The 23,075-nt window shown below is 42.6% G+C and overlaps 1 protein-coding gene across 3 annotated transcripts in view; it reads right to left on the bottom strand.

Annotated features, from left to right (window-relative positions):
• Positions 1 to 23,075, bottom strand: part of LOC149314635 (xylosyl- and glucuronyltransferase LARGE2s-like) — a 68,094-nt gene that overhangs the window by 19,868 nt on the left and 25,151 nt on the right. For 2 of the 3 annotated variants that reach the window (XM_089521518.1, XM_089521517.1), the window contains exons 3-6: positions 5,150 to 5,295; positions 2,870 to 3,129; positions 2,028 to 2,110; positions 1,315 to 1,438 (exon numbers count right to left, since the gene is read on the bottom strand). In XM_089521518.1, the coding sequence (XP_089377644.1) occupies positions 1,315 to 1,438; positions 2,028 to 2,110; positions 2,870 to 3,129; positions 5,150 to 5,237 (555 nt within the window). In that variant the 5' untranslated portion in view covers positions 5,238 to 5,295. Of the gene's footprint in view, positions 1 to 1,314; positions 1,439 to 2,027; positions 2,111 to 2,869; positions 3,130 to 5,149; positions 5,296 to 17,908; positions 17,970 to 23,075 lie in introns of those variants that run through there. The other variant, XM_089521519.1, reaches the window with a different exon arrangement.

Below are 23,075 nucleotides of genomic sequence, written 5' to 3'. Positions count from 1 at the left end.
GTGCCAGCCAAAAAATAGGACTTCATCACTATGTTTAAATGGCTGCAGAAAGATGCATGTTCTCCCATACTAACCCTAGTTTTACTTACACTGAAGGCATCCAGGGCAACCACAAACAATACAAATGCAGCTGCTTTAGCTGCAGCACCAAAATAAAGCCACTGCATGCCTGAAACTTTCAGCTCAAGCTTCAAGCAGACAGTAATAGCATATGGTGACCAGGAACTAGTGCAAGAATTAGTATTGCTCATCCACAGCTTGGATGTAATACATAATAAATATTTCCTCATAAAAATTAACAGTTACAGACATACACAGTTAACAAAACCAGACAAAGCAACTCATTTTTACGAAGTCTTTCAACTGAAAGTTTTTTGCAGCATTGGCATTGGGAGGATAGTGAAAGAGAGCTGGAGAAAGACAGACCTTCAGTGCTGGGTTGCAGCAGCATGTCTGCAGTAAACAATACAATAAAGCCTGACCTGGAAAAGAATAGGTTTCTTCTCTTGGTGATGCTACTATTGCTGCATGGGCTTACATACAACAGGCAAGGTAAATAGCTGCCTCCAGAATCACTTACTGACCATGTGTAAAGAGCTAAACTAAAAGAAAAGCAGCAAGCACATTACCCTGCTCACCAGCTACCCTGGCATGCTGAAAAAGCATAATCTCTACGTTTTGCCACAAAACTGGAAATCATAAGAAAAGCGGAGGCTGTTGAAAGAAATAAAAAAATCATCCTGGATCCCTTTTGAAAGTAGCCTTCAAGACATCTCTTGAAGATTCAAAAAGTTTTTGTTTACTTTTACAGGGCTTATTTTGTCTGGTTGCTTCATTTCACATGTGTATAGTGTTAGTTTTTAATATAAAGTTTGCGGAAACATGTTAAATGCTTTTCTTTTTTGTGGTGGTGGAACCTATCTCTATTCCTTCCAGGTTATTTCTCCCTCTGGTGCCAACATTTCTGTTAAAGAAGTAATGTCCAGGAGCACATCTACTTAATTGAATGAGGTATACCTGTATTCATTATTGCAAATATTATTGGGCTCCCAATTTTGGTGATTTTTTAAAAGTATTTTTTTTTAAATTAACTTTGACCACAACATGTTAACCACATGAGAGTGTACTTGTTAAAAAACAACAACAACCAAATAGCATGTTATTTGTTCAAGTACCATTTCCATGCTGTGCTCCTGTCCAAGCCAACAATTCCTATGCAAGGCCTTCCATACAGAATTCACTTTACAAAAACACAGAAATCTGGAAAGGCAATTTCAAAAGGGGGAAACAGAAACTTAGATGCAGCTTTCCTACCTTCAAATCATCAGCGTCATAGAAGCTAACATGAACTGAAGGCACCATCCAGGACTGGAAGAGGGTCTGCAGGATCTGTCGGGCCACCAAATCTGTGATGAGATGGAAGTGGAGAGGGTTCTTTCTGTCAAGGAAAGAAACAACTCATAGAACAACTGACAGTAAGAATTTGACAAGCATTTCAACAGACATTCTCCCAGTTGTGTGCTGCAGCTGATGCCTTTTAAAACAAAATCCTTTAATCAGCTGTGCCACACATTAGTAAGAACACAGCAGTCAATCAGTTCCCTACAGGAAGTCCACCAGCAGGACATGAGTTCAAGTGTATTTTGTGTTCCCAGCACAATACTGCTGCCAATGCCAGAGGAGATATATAGCCATCTTGATTAGTAGCCATTGATGGCACTGAGCCATGACTCCTTTTTTCTCTGCAATATGGAATCCTTGCAGCTGTGACTAGGAAGGAGAGAATAAACGGCAAACGACAAAAAATACAAATGAACAACAAACCCCAAGTCTGCTTTCTCTGAGCCAGTCTCAGCTTGTTTTATAGCTCCTCTCCATCATCTAGAACTGTAGCTTAAAAGCCAAGATGCAGAAAGACATTAAATTTCAGCCTCCCATGTTTCCAAGCACTGGAGACAGAAGTCTCATTCAGTGCTTTAAAAAAAATATATCCCCACCTCATCACCAACATCCCTGATTCAGGTTACCTGTGGAAGAGGATGGATTTCACCAGGGTAACTACATCTCGACTTGCGTTGTAGCCAGCACACACAATGGCAACATGGAGGAGCTGTTCAGAAATGCAAAAGCCAACACAATTCAATGCAAGAGGATGTCTCTCCTTTCTATCCCCTTCTTTTCTGTTAGAACTCGACATTTCCAGTTACTTCCTTCATCATTCTACCTGCAGAATCATCTGGCATGTCAATGCCTTCTTTGCCTTCATTCCCTACAATAAAGATGTCAGTAGACCACCTTTCCCCCAAGAACAAATTGGATATAGGGGAAAAAAAGATTTGGGAATGGAAGCTAAGTATAAATTAGTACTGCCTCCTTTGACTCAGTAGGCTGTCACAAAAATGACTTCTAGGGGGAGAGAAAGCACCAAAGCCTCTTGTTCCTTCATACCCTCTACTACTAAGTAAACGCTTCAGTAGCTAAAGCAGAAAGCAGCATAGGAACATACTGCTTTAACGTTGAGTCAGACCACTGGTCCATCCAGAGCAGTATGATCAACTCTTGACTAGCAGCAGATCTCCAAAATTACAGGCAGACTTCTTTCTTTGCCCTTCTTGGAGATCCCTGGTGGCCTCCTATCCATGTAATTAGCATGCCTGACCTTGCCTAGCTTCTGAAATGAGAAGAGATTAGGTACGTTCAGTTGGTACAGTACAAAGCATGATAGGGCCATACCCAGTGCCTTTAGGAATCTGGTGAGTCATGGGCCTGAGCCTACAACACACACTCAAATGCCTTTCCCCAAAATTCTCTGCCTACCAATGTACAATACACAAGATGCATCAAGGATGAATTGAAGCGAAATCTTTACCTCACATTTCTGAACCATCCTTTGCTTGGGGCAACCAGTGTAGTTGCTCCTTCCTTCCTGGTCATCTACCAACTGCGTCCCCTGTTGGTTGCTGTCAGTCCCAGCAAGCACCTCATCCTGCACCTGAGAGCGACTGAGCTGCATCCTCAAAAGCTGGTTTTCCTCTTCCACTTTTTGGACCTGGGACACCAAGGCCTCACGGTCAAAGTAACGACTCGCATGGTCCCCAAAGCAAGGAGGGAGTATAAGGGAACATCCATCTATAGAAGGAATCCCAAAAATATAAACATGGGAAAGGTGAAGACAGGGTTCTAATTCATAATTTGGTGGAAGAGTAAGCAAGAACACCTAAAGACACAGAACAGCTTAAATAAATATTTACTGTGATCAAGTTGAATTCTTATACCGAGAGGGTGCAAAATTCAACACTTTAAATACTCTCCCAACTTTAAAAAACCATTGCAATTAAATGTATTCAGATTTTATTAATTTAATGATTATCATTCTCTTTAGGCAATTACCCTGCTCTTTAGTAAAAAGGCCTTCATGTTGAACAGCTCCTTCAATGCTACAAAAAAAATTGCTTGATGCTCCTCCAGGGGATGGATATGAAACAAAATACTCAACGAAACTGGAAAAGCTGCACAAATGGCAACCAAAATCATCAAGGGGTTATATCAACTATTCTACAAGGAAAGGTTACAACATTTAGGTTTTGTTAGCTTAGGGAAAAGGGCAAGTAAAGGAGAAATATATATGATCAAGGAATATAAAATTATGCATGATGTAGAGAAGGTAGATAAGAAGTTTTTTCCCCTAATGATGCTGTATGAAGGGAAATAAGTACTTTTTCACAGAGTACATCATCAAATTAAGGAGTTCTGCACTAGAAAGTACAGTGATGTTCATGAATGCTTTTAAAAAGTAATTAAACAAATTCATGGAGGATATGACTTATTAGTGGCTGTTAGTGATGATGACTGTTATCTCCAGAATCACAGGCACTATTCTTCTGCTGCCTAGTTTCTGGAGAACAAAAGCAAGGTGATATAGTTGCATTAATGTCTTCCTTGTGGATTTCCCATATTTGCTTGTCCCTTTATGAACAAAATGTCAGATCAGACAGATCTCCGGATCCAGCATTTTATATGCCTATGTGTTTAAGGAGATAAATGCTCAACATCACCCTGACTAGAAAAGCAAGGACTAGAAACGCAAAGGAGAAGAGAGCAGTGAAAATAGCAGGGAGCATCTCTGCCTCTGACATCACCATTCATAACCTTGCTACCATATAGCGTTAAATTGCAAACTAACAGAAAGAATAACTTAATTGTAAAAGATGTGAGTCTCTTTGATCAGTTTCAACAGTATTGTTGCTTTTGGGTAGAACAGATTGTGGATGGATAGTGACACCCCAAATTTGGTTCCTTCTCTGCACTGCAGCTGAAAGGCATTCATGTAGTAAATATTGTTTCTAATGGTTAATCTCAACTTGAAGAGGCTCAATTAATCAGTTGATCTTCTTACACAGGTCACTTTTATTCAATGGGGCTATCCTAGTTGGGCAACAGGATTTAGGCCAAGGTTTTTCAGAATTTTCTTCCCTATCTGCCATTTTATGGCATTATTTTCAATTGGAGCACAGAGGTTTCCTTGCCACTAGCATCTGCAATAGGAAAGGACAGTTTCCCCAAGCCCTCTCTAGTGAGAATTATCACCAAGTCATCTGCCAGAAAAAGTAGATGTATGGCAGACAATGACCCAGTGCCCCTGACCTGAACATTTCCATCACTTTTACTCCCAATCTGATTTGAGGAGTGAGCAGTTCTAGGAAGAGCTCACTCAGAAGATACTGAGCTGTATGATGAGGAAGTTTGTTAGTTTGTGCTGGAGAAGAAGGTCTAAATGTTTGTCAGCTGTTCTGAGGACCTAAATGGTGGATAGATGGGAAATAAATCCATTCAGCTAAAATGTTATTTGTATATAATTTAATTTCTTCACAACTGGAAAGATGAAAGAATTCAATGAGATGAAAGGGAGCGATCACTATGTGTTGGTAGGGATCTGAAGGGGGGAAATAAAGAGAAGGAAACTATGAACCTTCTTTGGCCGACAGCTCTCATCAGCCCTAGTCATCACAGTTCAACCAGTGTGAGCTGCCATGCAAATACAGCAGGAGGGTCACAGATGCCCACCTAGTTTAAAGCAGAGGCCAAAACCCAGCCCCTTTTCCACATAGAACTACTGCATATCTTATAAGACAATGGATCCATCCCATACCCATAAAGAGGTAGAGCCATGAGATGAGGAAGACCAGCGTCACAGTGCCAAGAAAGAGCTTCAGCTTCCCCCGCCATGGACACAGCATGATGATGGCAAAGGTCAAGTGGGCAGGCCTAACCTCTCTGGAGCCAGCATTCTACACCCTGCAACAGAAGACAAACAGCAAACAAGAGTGGTGTCACCAGCAGCCTTGATTCCCCCAGATGCACCTGCAACACTTTATTGGGATCAACTTTCCAGAGCTGAAAATGCCCAAGGAGCAGCAAAGGAGGCATCTGTCCCACACAGAGAGGCCTGTCCAATACATTCTACACATATGAGAGCATCAGCACCACCTCCTGATTTGAAGTAGAGAGTCCACAAGAATCACCACCTCTTTTTATTTCATGAAGCCCTCCCAGTTAGAGATCTCATTCATTCTCCAAATGGCCAGCAAAGTAATGGGGTGCCTTGTTTCATGCCATTAAGGGGATAGCCACATGAGTGTCTGCTAATGGTACCCAGGGTCACCAATGGCAACCTGCCAATCACATTTGTGGAATCCCAGCAACCATCTCTCAGCCTCACCAAATACACAGTAGATGGGGGGAAACAGCCAGGTTCCTCCCTCCTCTTGCAACTCCCTTGGAGTGGCTGTTGATAATTTACTATTGTAATGGCCAGTTTACAAGCCAAATCCTGAGGAAATCTCAGCTACATGTCTGATTTTGCATCTGAACATGAAGCCTCTTTAAAAGTACCTGAATCTCACAATTTTTACCAACTTTTGAAGAGGCAAGATTTCATGGGGCCATGTGGGAGATAAAGGCTCCATTTTAAAGATATATTGCTAACAATAATGCACACTGAAGACTGTTCAGACTTGCAGGAAAAAAAGATGGCACTCATGCATTTGTCTGTTTTTTTACTGCCAACTCCATCTTCAAAAAAAAAAAAAAGCCCTTGGCATTTTTTCAAAGAGTCAGGAGGAAAATGAGATCCTCCAAATTCACTTTACACAATACTAAAATGGACAGAGTCAACCCACTACCAAATTTTTGCTGAAGAGGGACTTCCACCCCAGCGGATCAGAAACACCAAGCATGGGGTACTTGATATAGTGTTTGTTTGGAGATATGGGGGAGATACATAATCAACTCCTTGTTCAGCCAGGAAGCTCCAGGAATGGCCTTGAACAAAATATCTTCTCCCAAACAAAATTACTTTATGGGATTTTATTAGTATAAACTGACACAACACAAGACATCAGAAGCATTTTATATATTAAAATAGGCTACAGAAATGATAAAAAATGGATATAAGTAACAACATTTATAATGAATGTCTGGACCAGTACAGTCTTACAAAACTAATCCCCCGTCTTATCCCAAAAAAAAGATAATTGTCATTTTTAATTTCAACAGAGATGTTAATGTGGCCAGGATTCAGGCTCTGTTTTCAATGTGAGGACTCTGATCTGCAACAGATTATAATTGTGGCAACATTAAAAACTGCTCAGAAGAACGTGCTCCACATGGCATACACAGACTGGGGTCTGGGGCTTTCCAAAAAGGAAGATACAAAGAGATATACCAAGGTCATTGAACTAGATCTGCTGTTCTGCAAAAGATATGTCTCATGCCATCAAACTAGGAGGCATCCTCCTGATAGTTCTTTTCAGGGCAGTATGAACAGACATTGCAGCCACTTCAGCTTCTAGTCATCTGCTCTGCTGATGGAGACCAGCAGAAAACTACATAGATGGCGTTGCACACTGAGTGCAGGAATGTGCCAGAGAAACACTCCTCCCCACCGTGTACTTTCTCTGTCCCTACTATATATAAGCAAGAGAGCATTACACTGCCATGTGAAAAAGGACAACAGACCTCTAGAGCTGTGATGCTGGCAAACAGAAAGGAACTCAAAACCAAGAAAGCGCACAAGTTGCATATTCTTTGCATCACTGTTTGAATCAGCAATGGGGACAAAGGTAACAGCTGTGACACTGAAATAACTAGTTCTCCATGAACAAAACTTCCTCTTTGCTGCTTTAACTTCAAGCGTGTCCCCACCATGGAACTGAACCTTGCAAGCTTTGCTGTACCACAGGTTGGTTGCACTTCAAACAATTGTGGATATTTAACTGACATCTGAACCTCACCCTGCAAAATTCCCTATGCATCTGATGCACTGGTATCTACCTATAAATAGCTCCACCAGGGCTAGCCTGAAGAAGAAGAGCCCTCCCTCCAGTCCATCTGCCTTGGTCCAGGCCTCAGAGGGAGAGAAGAATGCTGGACCTGATCCATCCCCCCCCCCATCAATCCCTTCTCCTTTTGTGTCGTGTCTTTTAGATTGTAAGCCTGAGGGCAGGGAACCGTAAGCCACCTGGATTCCCAGTGATTGGGTAGCATATAAATAAATCCTATTATATTATTATTACCTAGTGTCAGGAGCAGGGCTGACAATGGGCCAAGTACCCATTGTTCCCCATTTGAAAAGAGTCCCACTTCTTGCTGCCTCGTTGTTTGTTTGTGCATTTATTTAAAATATTTCTGTATTGCTTCCCAGCCTCAGGAGCTCCCGAGGTGATAAACAAATAACAACCAATTAAAATAATGCAAAGATTAAAAGATTTTAAAAACTCCTAAAAGCAATCTAAGAACCATCCTGGACTTCAATTTTAAAAGTTCTAAGGGCAATTTCAAACATTGTATACTACGCTCTGGAGCTACAAACAAGCACACAGTCATTACAATTCAGTTTCAAGGGTTTAAGAACCAATAGATTTTTTCAGTGATAGGAAGTAACTTATATGTGTATGTATTCCAGCTAATGTATGAGAGCGTGCAGAATCACTAAATAAAAGTCACCTTTGGAAGGCACAAAAGAGTTTATTATTGTACAGGCATTAACATTTTTTCGAATAAATGCAACACTAAAGAATGCAAAACAAGGCAGAGAAAGTAAGGAAAAAACTATAAGGAGAAAGCAAGGGCATTTTAATTTGGTTTTCATTTCCACTGTGTAATTTTTTTACATATTTATTGATAAGCATTTTTATTTTATGTATTTTAACTGTTTTGGAATTTCCTGCCCATGTTAGAACATTGATATATAAATAAAAAAAAATATTGCTTATGGAAAACAGTGAAGCTGCATGTCTGACTGGCAAAGACCTTAAAGTTCCAACACATAATGTTCAGGTTGCTGCCGGATCTGCCCTTCCAAAAATATAATCCCAACAAAATAATTCTAAAATAAACCTTGTACCCTTAACGTCCAAGCCCTACTAATTAAAAACTGCCTTGTCAGTTAAAATAGGCCTGTGCTGACCAGTTAATGGAAACTTTATGGCCTAAAAACAGTTTAGACAATCGACAGATTAAGGCTGCATCTCAAATGCATAGCACCTGGTAATTCTGTGACAGCCTCATTTAGGTTTAGGGTTGGGAATATGTAGCCGCTACCTATATATAGTCCTTCACCTAATTTCACATGGAATGTCACAGACAGAAAAGGCAGTATACAAACAAAAGGTAGCAAAGATTGCACCACATAAGCCTGCAATACTATAGATTTTAATCATTTTCAGCTCTGGCCTTATCACAATGAGTTTGACTTTTGATATGGTTAAGGGTGCTTCACAGTGAAAAAGTTCTCCACCTCTGACATGGCTTTCATCTCCACAGAACAGACAACAGGAGAGGCCAACCAAGGCTGTAGTAGCCAGATTGATCAGATGTCATAACTGCAAAGGACTAGGCCGTGTAAATGTAGGACATTTAAGGAAAATGTAGGATATTACAAAATGAAAGCTAAAAATATTAATATAAATATACATTCATTTAATATAGTTTATTTACAGCTATATTATATTTACTAATTTTATTATGTACTCAACCATATTTTTCTGATGAACTTATCCTAGATGAAATGTTTTCTTGCCTGACAATATACTTATAGCAGTGGCATCATGAAGGGGGTGTGGGGATGAGGACTAGAGTTACACTACTGCTCCTCAAACATCTGCATTTTGGCAGAAATGGGCTGTAGTATTCGCCTGTGTCCCATCAAAATGCTGAAGAGATGGGGTGAGTGGGGTGAGGCTCAGTAGAAGGAGAAAGGAGAGGCCCCAGTGTTTTTAAATTAATTTTAATTTTAATTTTTTTTAATTTTAAAAAAATTAAAAATTATTTACAAAAAATATTTTTAAAACATCACCTTTCACCATATTTTGACTTCAGCCATATGAAACTATGTATATGTAAGTGCACTGAGGCTGTGCTCATGATGAGTGGTGTCCCATATTGGGGTGACACCTGGTGTGGGGAGGCAGGGCTTCAGGGAGCAGGGCCAAAAGGACTAACCCTCATTTACCTTCCCCGGCATGCCTTTACACATGTGTAAAGCCATGCCGAGCAAGAAGGGAAGAAGAGTCCCAGGGCACCCCTTCCTCCCTGCCTGGTGTGCCGCATGGTGTGGGGGGCACTCAGCTAGGTGTCACCCCCTTCTGGGGTGTCACCTGGTGCAGTCCGCACCCCCCAACTATTTATGTCACAACTATTACCATGATATTCAGTGATATGCAGGAATTGCAATTAATGAGCAATATTAGCATAAAAACATGACTAAAGATTCTGCATGGTGTGGGATAGGTGGATGGGAGTGTGTGACACTGTGAGTTACTGCACCAGGTGATGCCAACCCTAGTGACACCACTGACTTATGGAATTCTGAGCAAGAGAAATGCTTAAAATTGTACTTGTCTTGCAACAAAACCTTGACTCTACATTTAAATTATTCTTTTCATTTGTCCATTGTGCTGAAATTAAGGGAAAACCCCTTTCAACATTTGTATTGGGTCCTCAAGCAGCTTATTGCCGTCCTTTTCCTCTCCAAGAAATAAATGTGTCTTGAGCTCTGGGGGGGAGTCTTGTCTGCTCCTGCTCCTGTGGTGGCTAAAATCTATTAAACTCTTAGGAGAAAAAGAACTTTAGAAGGATCCAACCTATCCTCCTATTTGCAGTGAGGACAGGCTTCTAAGGAGATGCATTTCTCAAAGGGCAACAGCAAACATGTTGTTATTCAATGGTCTTTTTAGTCATGCTCAAAATGAAGGAAGTTCCCCTAGACAGAAGGTTGAAACATAGGACATTTAAGACATGGAAAAGAGGACATCTGGTCACCTTAGTAGTAGCAAAAGAAAAGAGAACTAAGGTTAATTTACCTAGCCTGCTGGGGAAAAAAACAGCTGACTTTGGCTTTCCTTTAAGTGTCATCCAGAGGCACTCATTCACCAGACTATTTCAAATTGTGTCCACCCCATCTAGTCATTATTAAACCTGCAAATAACTGGTGCCTGAGTTCAGTTTTTTCCTCTTCCCTCATACTCCTTTCGCTTTGTGTCATGTCTTTTACATCATAAGCCTGAAAACAGACGGTTGGGTCTTTTTAATTGATCTACCAGCTATTCTGAGAGTACCACCAGAGCAGGTTAAAAATACTTCAAATAAATAAATAGTCAAACTTTCCCCAGATCATATTATGGAGACAAGCCTACTGTGACTAAAAGTGAGACAGGTGAATGAATTGGAGTGCCATTAAGGTGGAGATGGGGAAAGTCTATCCCATGACCTCCATGCAGACCCCACTATTACTTTTGCAGTGCTCCCCGAGACACTCTCAAATCCCTCTGATTTCCCCACCCACAAATAAAATTGGATGTTTTTTGCCCCAAAATTGCTCAAAGCATAATAAAACTGCCTGAAAATACAGCACTTTGCTTCCTTTAGCTACCATCACCCCGCCCAGACCTAAAAAGGGCCAAAAAAAAAAAAATTAGTCCTAAAAAGAACTGGAAATGAGGTGATGTCTCTTCTGGTGTGCCCCCAAGAGTGGCCTTTAAAGGATGGTAGACACTATCCCTTACATGTCCACCCTTGCATTAAGGAATTACATAATAGGAACCTATCTATCCCACTGGTGAACAAGTGAGGAATACTGGTGGTCTCAAAAAATAAACTTTCCAAACACTGATATTAAGTGGCTGCATCTGACCTCTTTCTCCAGGGACCGGTAAGCAATAGAGAGAAGCAAGAGTTTTTCATATGATTTTTCCTGCTTAGCATCTCACTGCTCATAAAGCTAATCCTTAAGCCTCCTGGCCTCCAGTGTGCTTTCTGCATTCCTCAGAGATCCAGCAGGCAATTACCAGCCAGCCAGAGGCTCCCTTTAGGTTGAAGGGTCAGCGGTTAAACCAGGTGGAAAACATATTCTTGACTGCTCCCTCGGTTTTCCACATTTCCCTGCTCACTAGAGTGCAAAGGCAACAACATCTGCACCTTCCTATTAGCATTATGTATCCCCAAGGAAATCCCCTCCCAGACAGTCTCTTGTGGTTTCCATGCCTTGTTTGCTCTGCACTGTGCAACATGGGGAAGACTAAAGAACTTCTGGAACCTTACTCCTCTCCTATTAAAAGGGAAGGACAATATAGGCAGAACCACAACTCTGGAAAGGATCAGGGACTAGCACCTACAAGAACTTGTTTTAATAAGACAAAAAACAGATGTTGCAGCCTCGGCATGAAAAGCTGTATCTCCCTTAAGCTTCTACAGAGCCAGTAACAAGCACTACAGATCTATTATTATGAGGAACATGAGCATATATGCCTCTCAGCAATATGGGAAGCCTAGAAGCAAGAATGGGCCTCTCCCATAAATGGTAATTCCCTTAGCCCTACATATTTTATTGTGGTCTGCATTCTTTGACAGTTGCTTTCTCTTCTACTTGGACAGGGCAGGAAACCCTTTTCTGTTAATACCATACAATAGGGCTTGTAGACTAGGTCAAGAGATGTCCTATCTCAGAGTTTGAAAAGTTATTTCTTTGGACTATAGCTTTCAGGATGCTCCAGCCAATATGGTCATTATTCATGTTTGATGGGAGGTTCAGAGAGCAACAGTGCAAAGAAGTTTCCAAAATACTGTGCCATTCATGTCACAGACTGGTAGGATTCTCTCATTAAAATGTTGATCATATCAAAGCCATATTCTGGGAAAGTCCAGACTACCTTGGAAAGCTTTCATTTGCTGATTGTCAGTAGAAAAATCTGTCACATTAGACAAATGTCTCTTAAGAGACAGGCCTGCTCAAGACAACCAATCTTCTCCTGTAACATGTAAATATTATAAAAGCATGGGTCCTGAACATCTTTATCACAGTAAGGTATAATTTTAAAAAACAAATCAAGATCACTATTTTGTCCTTCAATATAAAATAACAGAGATCCAAACTGGTATACTGGTTTGAGCATTTGACTACAGCTCTGGAGATCAAGGTCCGCTGCTCAGCAATGGAAACCCACCAGGTAACCTTGGGTGAGTCACGCACTCTCAGCCCCAGAAAACTCTATGACAGGTTCACCTTAAATTGGAAATTACTTGGAAGGCACACAAAAACAATACAAGATAACAAGGACTTTCATAATAGAAACTCCATCCATCTTTTTACAGAAGACTATCAAATAATTTGGACAGGCCCTGCAACAGATCAATTTAGAATGTAAAAAGACAGTACTGTAGTTGATCACTGTTGTAGGGGAAAGGGTGTGTGTGCGCGCGCGCAAAAAGAGATTATGCTTTGAAAATGAAGTTTCTGCCTGCAAGGAAGCTTAGCAGTGATATTTGTGTAAACATATCCACATACCAATAGTGATAACTATGCTAAAGCAACTGAAGGAATGTAACTGGTGTGAATGACTCCAGTCTGATTCCAGTTATAAACTCAAAGAGTCAAGGTGGGATTTTATTTTATGTCTCACTGGTTCACTCATTATGTTCTGGATTACAAGGCAAATGCCTCCTACACATCTAGCTTATGCAGAAAACATATCTCATGAGAGAAGGGTTATGTGTGTTCACATCTGTACCATTTACATATCTAGAAGAGAAGATAACCAAAACTGCTATGGCAGGATGGTGAAATCCTTCAGGGCTAATCCCACAGCTGTGGTTCAGGAAAAGTTCCCCATGACCTGATGAATACTAACCCCTCTTCTAACACCTTAGATAAGAATGTGCAGCATTTACATTATCATTAACAAGAGCCAGTGGTTTGAGTGTTGGACTCCAATTCTGGAGACCAGGGTTTGATTCCCAGCTTGGCTATGAAATCCACTGGGTGACCTTGGGCAAGTCACACTCTCTCAGTTTCAGAGGAAAGCAATGGCAAACCTCCTCTGAACAAATCTTGCCATGAAACCCCCATGATAGGGTAGCTTTAGGGTTGCCATAAGTTAGAAATGCCTTGAAGGCACATAAAAACAACAACAAACATTACTGTTATGTGACTACAAGTGGATTCTGACTTATCATGATCTTGTCCTAGGGTTTTCTCAGTAAGAATTAGATGAGGTTTGCCATTGCTTTCCTCTGAGGTTGAGAGAGTGTGACTTCCCCAATATCACCTAGTGGGTTTCCATGGCTGAGTGGGGCTTGAAACCCCAGTCTCCTGGAGTCCCAGCCCACCAATCACACCACTACACCATCTCAGCTCTCAGTATTTGCCTACTGTTGACATTCTTTCTCGCCCTACCCTTTCAGTATGTTTGGGTCCGTTCTGAAAAAGCTGTCTTGCTCAGGAGTGCAAGACAGTGGGTAAATCACATGAACAATAATGCCATTTGCAGCCGTTCCACTTGTTGAGCACATAGATTAAAGTGGCCTTAATTCATAATATGAACATTTTAGATAAGGCAAGCCAAGGACTCTCATCTCTGTGCTTTTGCCGTGGTGAGACCATTTACATGTCTAACCATAAAAGTCAAATGAGTTTGCAAATATTTAGGAAAAGTAGTTACAAAACTGTTGGGAAAGTCCTTAATATATTAATGTTTACCCATTCATATAACTGCTTTGCAGGACCGAACACTATATTCTATAACATTGCACCACCTCAAGGCAACTTTGTTATCCTTGTAGAGTGGAGTCAATGTGGATTTGATTGAAGATTATATTCCATAACCTGTGCCACATTCTGGGTTTCTACAGACTGTGGCCTGTGCTCAGTTGAGTCCTTGCTACCATCAGGTGTCTGATTTGTTTTTCTTGGTTTGAGTTTTCTGATTTTTTTCTCTCTCCTATGTTGTACAGGGTGAATTCGGCCCCACCGCTTCTCTTTAATGTATGTGTGGCATCCTATTATCTATGATTCTTTTAAAACATTTTCATTATCTGCAATATTTCTCTAACTTTATTTATGTTTATTTTCTGAATAACACAACTTATTTCCCTTTTTTATTTTTTCCTTTAGCCTTTGTGTGATTTCTACACAGCTGTCAGTACATGGTATATGTATGACCAAATTCTACCTAACAGACTTTGCAGTGGTCACCCTTTTAATGACTCTAAAGAGGCCTGGATTACTAACATCTCTTCCATTCGGAGTCCTGAGCCTTCAGGCATACAGAATTTTCCTTGACCCATTACTCTGATGGCAAGTATCTTTGGAAGTCAGACCCCCCCCCCTTTCCTCTCTCTCTGACACACACTGTGGCCAGCACTATGAGGAAGAGAGGTATTAAAAGGTCAAATAATGGGCGGGCGGCAAAACTGACATGGTACAGACACTCTGTGTTTTGATTTGTTCTTTTTTTTTCTCCGCTGCAGCTCCCCAAAATTTGCAAACCCCAGACCTTCATGAAAGCCAGGTGGCCATTTTTTGCTGAAAAGCTTTTCTGGTGTTGAGGGAGGGGGAAGCCATAAAAAAGTGCCTTGGGGGCTGCATGCATAGGAACATGCAAAGAGGGAGAGAGAGGGAGGAGAGAAAACAGGGCATAACTTTTTTGCAGGCAATGGAACCACTGCTTTCCACTTTGTAATGATTCCTCTGTAAGGGACATGCACGACAAATAATCAAGTCCATCACACAGCAGGTGACTGATTTACTGTGACAACTGCAACCCTTCCCTGCAGTGCTCCCCAGCTATGCCAAGATGCAGAGGTCACTGATGCTCACACTTCCCAAAAACATGAAAAACAATTGAAGGAGCCTTTCACAGAGGCTGCCTGCATACAGGCCAGGCCACACTTCTCCCGTCATGGGTTTTCCCCACCAAATCTGATCTGCAGGGGGGAATGGCAGAAGGACCCCCAGTTTCTAATTCTCCTCCCACCCTACTGACATTCTTGAGGACACAGGTGCAGCAAAGTTCTCATTTCTTTAACTTTCTGATCAAGTTTGAACTAGATGGGAGATCAACTAGTTAAGGGCAACTGCCATTTGCTGGAGGCAGAAATACTGTATGTATCCCCAGATGTTAGTCAACTGCAGTCCCCATTATCCCTCACCGTTGCCCATATTGGCTAGGAGTGATGGATGTTGCAGCTAACAGCATTTGGTGGACCATATGTTCCACATTGTTAATACAGTAGAGTCTCGATTATCCGACATTCGGTAATCCGACATTCCGGATTATCTGACGTCGGATAGTCCGTGGGCATGGCTTGGAGCCCTTACCACGCCCCCAGCCGAAAAGGGCTCCAAGCATGGCGGTGAGCACCACCAGGCCCCAAGCGCACTTTTTATAGTGATTGCAAGGCTTTTCATAGTGATTGCTAGGCTTTTCATAGTCATTCAAGGCTTTTCATAGTGATTGCTAGGCTTTTCCTATGACCCTCCGGATTATCCAACATTTTTGGCTATCCGACCATGGGACTGCCCATTTATGTCAGATAATAATAATAATAAGTTTATTTCTATCCCGCTTTTCCAATTCAGATCAAAGCGGCGTACAAATCCAGATAAAATTACAATAATCAATAAAACAGATAAAACAAGATATAAAACAGCATATAAAACTAATATTTGAGTAGCTGAGTAGGGGAATCCAGAAAAACATAGCCAGAGTCGTTACCAAATAGAGGATAATTGAGACTCTACTGTACATATACCTGTAATACTGAATCAGAATAGACCAGTGACCTGCATGTCCTCTATCCCATGCTTAAAAGGTAGAGGTAAAAGTTTTCCCTTGACAAGATTATCTAGTTGTGTCTGATTGTAGGAGGTGGTGCTCATCTCCCTAAGCTGAAGAGCCAGCGCAACTCTATGATCATGTGGCCATCATGATTGCAGTGTTACCTTTCCACAGAAGTGGTACCTACTTATCTACTTGCACTTTTACATGCTTTCAAATTGCTAGGTTGGCAGAAGCTGGGACTAGTGACGTTTGGGCCTCAAACTGCTGACCTTATGGTCTAGAGTCAGCATCTTAACTGTTGAGCTACTGTCTCCCTTTTATCCCATGTTTAGAGCTTTTATCTCATGCTTACAGCTTGGAAAACCTTTATTTTGGGTCTTTAACTCCCAGAACCCCAGCAGCCTATGCTGCAGTGGTGTCACTAGGGGGATGCAGACCACACCAGGTGACACTGTAAGGGGGAGGTGACACCACTCCTCCTCAAACATTGGCCTTTTGGCAAACAGGCTGTGGCATTTGTCTGCATTACTTTAAAATACTGAAGAATTGGAGTGAGTGGGGTGAGGCTCCAGATTTTTTTAAAATTAGTATTTCAAAATTGCCCCCCCCCCAAATATTTTTAGTAAAATTTTTATTCTTTAAAAACATCGCATTTTACCCAATTTTCATTTCCATCACATTAAACTATGCATATGTAAATACATTTAGGCTGTGCGTGTGATATTGAAAAAATGTTTTGCTAGTCATCTATGTCACAGCTGTTACCATTATATTCAGTGTAATGTACAGGAATTATGATTTATGAGTAACATTAGTACAAAAAACATTACTAAGGATTCTGTATGGCGATGTATGGGAGGATGTCAATGGTATGTGTTTGGGGAGGGGGGGGGTGACACCATGAGTTACTACACTGTGTGGCATCAAGTGTAGAGATGCCACTGCTATACTGACTGAGTAAATTTGGGAACTATAGTTTTTTAAAAGGTACAGTCAGCTCTCCTTTATCCATGAATTTTTTTTATCCATGGATTTAAGCATCTGTGGCTTGAAAATGTTTTTTTAAAAGTATAAATTCCAAACAGCAAGCCTTGATTTTCTATTTTATATAAGGAACGCCATTTCAGTATGCCATTGTATGTAATGGGGCTTGAACATCCACAGATTTTTTTTATCCACAGGGATACCAAGGACCCAGTGTAATTCATCCAAGTTCCTCCCATCTTTCTGGCCAGTTTTTGTAGACTCTCAGGTGCAACATTTTTGGTTTTGATTTAAACTACTCTTAAACAGGCTCCTAAACGTAGCCTACTCAATAAATTCACAATAATCCCCAAAAACCTGGAAATGGGGGAGACGAGACGGGGCAGTTAAAGTGGTGCCAAACTGGGTTATTTCTCCAGTGTGGATGTAACCCCAGAGTGCGCCAAGGGGTCATTCCCAACCCTGTGCCCTTCTCAGGAGGATAAACAAAAGTTGGGCAGAGAGGGACAAACTTTTCCCTCAGGGCTCTGGGAATGAAATGGCCTCTGGCTGGAAACCCGAAAGAGAGAGACAGAGAGAGAAACTGCAGAAATAATCCAATAATCTGGTATCAAACCTGATTAAAGTGGTTCCCCACGAGTCCCCCCCCCCCACCTCTCCATAGCTATATGAGGGACTGAGCTGCTGCTGGCAGCCAGCAAGGAAAGGTGGGACTCCAGCTGCTCCCAAAAAACACTGAGGGGGGCTTGCTAAGAAGGACCCCAGTCCTACAAAGTTCCCCCCAATATCTTCCCTTTCTTGTCCCCTACCTGCTCCCGACGATGGAGCTCCTGTCTGGCTTTGCCTCTCCGTTCAGCCAGGCTGCCTTCCTCCCTTCCCTCCCTCCCTTCCCTTTTCTTTCCTTTCTCCACGCCTCCCTTTGGGATCCACCATCGGCCACTTTCCCCTTTTGTTAAATCCCAGGAGGCCTGCAGGGGGACCAGGCTGGGTCCTCCTTTTTCAGGACACGTCCTCCATTTCAACCTCCTGCCCAGGAGGAAGGCCTAGAGGTCCTCCATTTGGAGCAACACTCAGAAACATAGCTTTATATTAAGATATAGGCAGTGTTGGCCATTTAGTAAATTCAAACAAAAATCCACTAAAGAGTGATACCTTTATTGGCCAACCGCAATGCACAATATACTATACTTGTTGCAATACGTATATTGTACATCCCGGCTGGCCTATAAAGGTATCACTGTTTGGTGGATTAGGATATATATTTTAGTGTTTATATCTCTAGGAGTGTTTTAGGTGTTATATATTGCTTTATTTTTTTTAAAAAATATTTTATTTGTAATATATAAAACACATAAAATAAAACACATGCATTATATACATACTAATTGTTTTCTAGTACATAATTGTAACCTTACAAAATAACAATATTCTTTACTCTTGATAAAAAAAAATCCTAATACTTCCTTCTGACTCTTAATTTATGATGCTTTCTACCTTCCCTTGTCGCTTGAGTCGTCCTATCACCTCTGTTCTTTAAATTGTTAAATGTTCGCAGTGGATCTACCTATTAAAACCCACAAAAGTTCAAGGAAAAATTATAATAATAGAAGGAAAGGGCAAAAGGGGGATAAAATGCTGTTCTTATGCTGAGCTTTATAGGTAGAATTCAAAGATATAGCCATGTTAGTCTGTGGAATCAGTATGTAGAGAGATCTTGGAGACTTAACTTTAGAAGTTGGCAGCATGAGGTTTCCTATTCTCAAGTCTGCTTCTTCAGATGCATTTGGACTTAAGTAGACTGAAGTCTAGGAAAGCTCCTGCTGCCAGCTTCTTTCTTTCAGTGAGTCTCCAAGTTGCTACAAGATCTCTCTATATATAGCTTTATATTAAGCCATACATTTTACCTTCTATATCTCTGGGAGTGTTTTTAGCTTCCCTTTGGTCATGTCCTCCATTTTGCCTTGAGGACACCTCTGGTCACCCTGCCCCCTTCCAGAAAGAAGAAAGCAAACAAAAGGACCCCAAGGGAGTTGAACTGACTGACTCCCTTTCTGCCTAGTAAGGGCTGAGCCAAAACAAACTACACTTCCCAAAATTCCACAGCATGGAGCCATGGCAGCAAGAGCAGCGTCGACCCAGGTTATTTCTGCAGTGCAGATACAGGCCCAGGTCCAAAACAGTGCAGAAATAATCCAGTTTGAGCCTGCTTCAGCTGCCCTGGCTCAGTGCTAGGGAAGCCTGGGAATTGTAGTTTCTTGTGGCACCAGGCAGAGAAGGCTAAATGCCTCACAAAACTAGAGTTCCCAGAATTTCCTAGCATTGAGCCAGGGCAGTTGAAGCGGTCTGAAACTGGATTATTCATGCAGTGTGTTTTGGACCTTAGCTGAGCTGAGCCACCTCTTCCTCCTCCTCCTCCTGTCCCTTGCTAAGGGCTACTATTGGGCTGTAACCATCTGCATCCAAGGAGCTGGGTAGGAATAGCAGCAATTCCTGAGGCAAACCTGCCATGGCCACCCCTTTTCAGCTCTTAATTGGGGCCTAAAAAGCGCCTCACAGGCAGCCATGTCCTCCTTGACAAAGGAGTTTATCAGACGCGAGGTTTTGGACCGTCAATTCCGCTAAGGAAGTGAAACAAACGTTGCACAATGACCCTATAATGCAATGTTCTACCACACTGCTTGCTTTTCCATCATTCCCCCGTAACGTTATGTTAGCGCTACAACTGCGCAAAAGTTGCGATTTGCGTGATGCGAAACCATGCATAGTGGAACTTTTTACTACACCAGTGCCTTCATTTTGTCTTGAACATTTCGCATCAACATATTTGCGCATGCTCCTTGGAGGTTTTGGTGGCATCCTGACCTTTGTGCTTCCGGGGGGGGAGAGGGGAAAGGGGAGAAGCCCCTTCCAGTTTCCTGTTTCATGTGGGGCAGAAGAATGGGGCTGGAATGGATGACCCCTAGGGGCCCCTTCAATTCCTAGCCTCCTCAGAGTTCATGCGGGGCAGAAGAACCCCCTAGGGGCCCCTTCAATTCCTAGCCTCCTCAGAGTTAATGCGGGGCAGAAGAATGGGGCTGGAATGGATGACTCCTAGGGGCCCCTTCAATTCCTAGCCTGCTCGGAGTTCATGCGGGGCAGAAGAATGGGGCTGGAATGGATGACCCCTAGGGGCCCCTTCAATTCCTAGCCTCCACGGAGTTCATGCGGGGCAGAAGAATGGGGCTGGAATGGATGACTCCTAGGAGTCCCTTAAATTTGCAGCCTCCTAGGTGTTCTTGCAGGGCAGAGGAATGGGGCTGGAATGGATGACCCTTAGGGGCCCCTTACATTTGCAGCCTCCTAGGTGTTCATGCAGGGCAGAGGAATGGGGCTGGAATGGATGACCCTTAGGGACCCCTTAAATTTGCAGCCTCCTAGGTGTTCTTGCAGGGCAGAGGAATGGGGCTGGAATGGATGACCCTTAATGGCCCCTTAAATTTGCAGCCTCCTAGGTGTTCATGCAGGACAGAGCAACCCCCCCTCCCCCGGGGTTGTCCTGAAAAAGGAAAGCCACCGGAAGGGAACGGGGTGAAAAAGCAGCCCAACATCATGGGAACTTTGCAATCAGTAAATTTTGCGTTGCGTTGCTGCCTACCACACCAAACCATTTTGCAACACATTCACAAGGATAACGGGAGACAAAGGCCTGACTTCCCTTTTTCCCCGTAATGCCCAAAAAGGGGAGGAATTAAGCTAAAACTACTGAGCGTTGCGCAACGGGCTCCCATAGAAATGAATGGCGTCTGGAAGAACATCACGCTTTCACGTTATTGCGCAACATTGGTGACGCTAACATTGCACGATAGGCAAGGAAAATCGTCAAAAACTCGCGTCTGATAAACTCCAAAGTTTAGGCAGGACCTCTTCCAGCAAAAAAGGCTCCTCTTAAGAAATTAACCCACCCGTCTCCTGTTCCCAGTCCTGGCAAAGCCCAGCGCAGCCATCCTTTAGAATTGTTATTTATGTACATCCCACCTTTCTCCTGGAGCTCTGAGGAAAAAACCTACGCCGTAGCTCATAAGGGCATCCTAAGGAATAAAAGAGGAGGGCCATGGCCAACCCCCCTCTGAGGAAACTTGCCAAGGAAACCCTATGATATAGGGTCACCATTAAATTAAAAGACTTGGAGGCACACAACAAAGGTGGTAGAAATCAAAGATATAGCCATGTTAAATCCAGAAAAACCAGTGCGGAAAGGGGTCTTATAGCACCTTTGAGACTAACTTGGAAAGAGAGAAAACATGCAGGGGTAGCTGTGTTGGCCATTTAACAAATACAATCAAAAATCCATCAGTGACACATTTTTAGCCAACTGAAATGGCCAAAATGGCCTACTTGGTGCATGCTTTCAAAGCTCCATGCGGGCCTCTTCATCAGGCAAGATGTTACAATCCATCAGTGATACCTTTATTGGCCAACTGAAATGCACAATATACTTGTTGCAAGTTGTTGTTGCAAGATGTTGTAGCATCTTTCCTAATTAAGAAGCCCATGAAGCTTCAAAAGCTTGCAACAATTACATTGTGCATTTCGGTTGGCCAATAAAGGTATCACTGATGGGCTTTTGGAAAGAGAAATTAGCATGAGCTTTCCCAGACTAAAAAGAGGAGGCTACATCCACATTGCAGAGATAACCCAGTTTGGCACTACTTTAGCTGCCCTGGCTCCAGGCTATGGAGTTTGGGGAACTGTAGCTTGTTGTGGGCCCACTCCACTCTGGGGTCACAACAAACTACAGTTCCCAGAATTCCACAGCATTGAGCCAGGGCAGTTAAAGCAGTGCCAAACTGGGTTATTTCTGTAGTGTGCACCTGGTGCACAGGATGACCAAACCATGCGCCCTCACTGCAAAAGGAAAAATGTAGGAATTTACAAAACAAAAACTCAAAAGTACTCCTGTACATAAATACAAGTTGTATGCTTCTTAGTCCTGTTCCAAATGATGGAAGGACATTTTGGTCTTCCTCCTGGGCAGGAGGCTGGGATGGAGGATGGGTTCTGTCCTGGAAAAGAAGGCGGGCCACCAAGTCTGGTCACCCTGCAGGGTGGTGGCAGGACCTTTGAGGAAGGCGCTGGAATGCCAGCTATGCGGAGGCTGCCTCTACCTGCCTCTGGTTCCCCTTGCTCTCAGCCCCTGGGAAAGGAGAGGGAAAGAGACCCATTGAGAAAGCAGCAAGGAATATGGGGGAGGGGGGGGGATTCAGCCTTCTGAGAAGCATCTCCTACCAACGGTAGCTGCAAGCAGAGACCCGTCTGCTCAGGGCAGGCCTGTGCCTGTGAAACAGGCAGAAATGTCTGCCCTCGGGATGCTATTTCTTTCCACCAGGAAAGGGCGAGGAAGCAGCCCCAGGGAGAGTTTCACCCAGTTTCCCAGTTGCAACTTTTCTGCAAAGAGAATCTTGGTGGGGCAGAACCAACTCTGCCCCAGGGATGCTTCATCAAAACCCCTTCACCCTCAGATATTAACCACACTCTTCTAAAATTGGTTGTCCAAGGTCCAAAACACAATGCAGGAAAAATCCAGTTTGAGACTGCTTTAACTGCCCTGGCTCAATGCTAAAGAACCTTAAGAACTGTCTTTTTTTGTGAGATGTTTAGCCTTCTCTGTCTGGTACCACCATAAATTACAGTTCCCAGGATTCCCTAGCACTGATCCAGGGCAGTTAAAGCGGTCTCAAGATGAATTACTTCTGCAGGATGTTTTAGACACAGGTCATTTCTGAGTTATGGATACCCTAAATTGAACCTATCACAAGGTTTTCATGGTAGAATTTGTTCAGAGGGAGTTTGCCCTTGCCCTTCCCTGAGGCTGAGAGAGTGTGATTTGCCCAAGGTCAACCAGGATTTCATGGGCAAACAAAGATGCAAACTCTGCTCTTCATCCGTATTGCAGAAATAATCCAGTTGGACACCATTTTAACTGCCCTAGATCAATGC

The sequence above is a fragment of the Sceloporus occidentalis genome, unplaced genomic scaffold (assembly GCF_023333645.1).
Source record: "Sceloporus occidentalis isolate IW3139 unplaced genomic scaffold, rSceOcc1.0.p SCAF_4, whole genome shotgun sequence".
NCBI classification, from domain to species: domain Eukaryota; kingdom Metazoa; phylum Chordata; class Lepidosauria; order Squamata; family Phrynosomatidae; genus Sceloporus; species Sceloporus occidentalis.
This window is presented reverse-complemented; position numbering and strand designations above follow the sequence as displayed.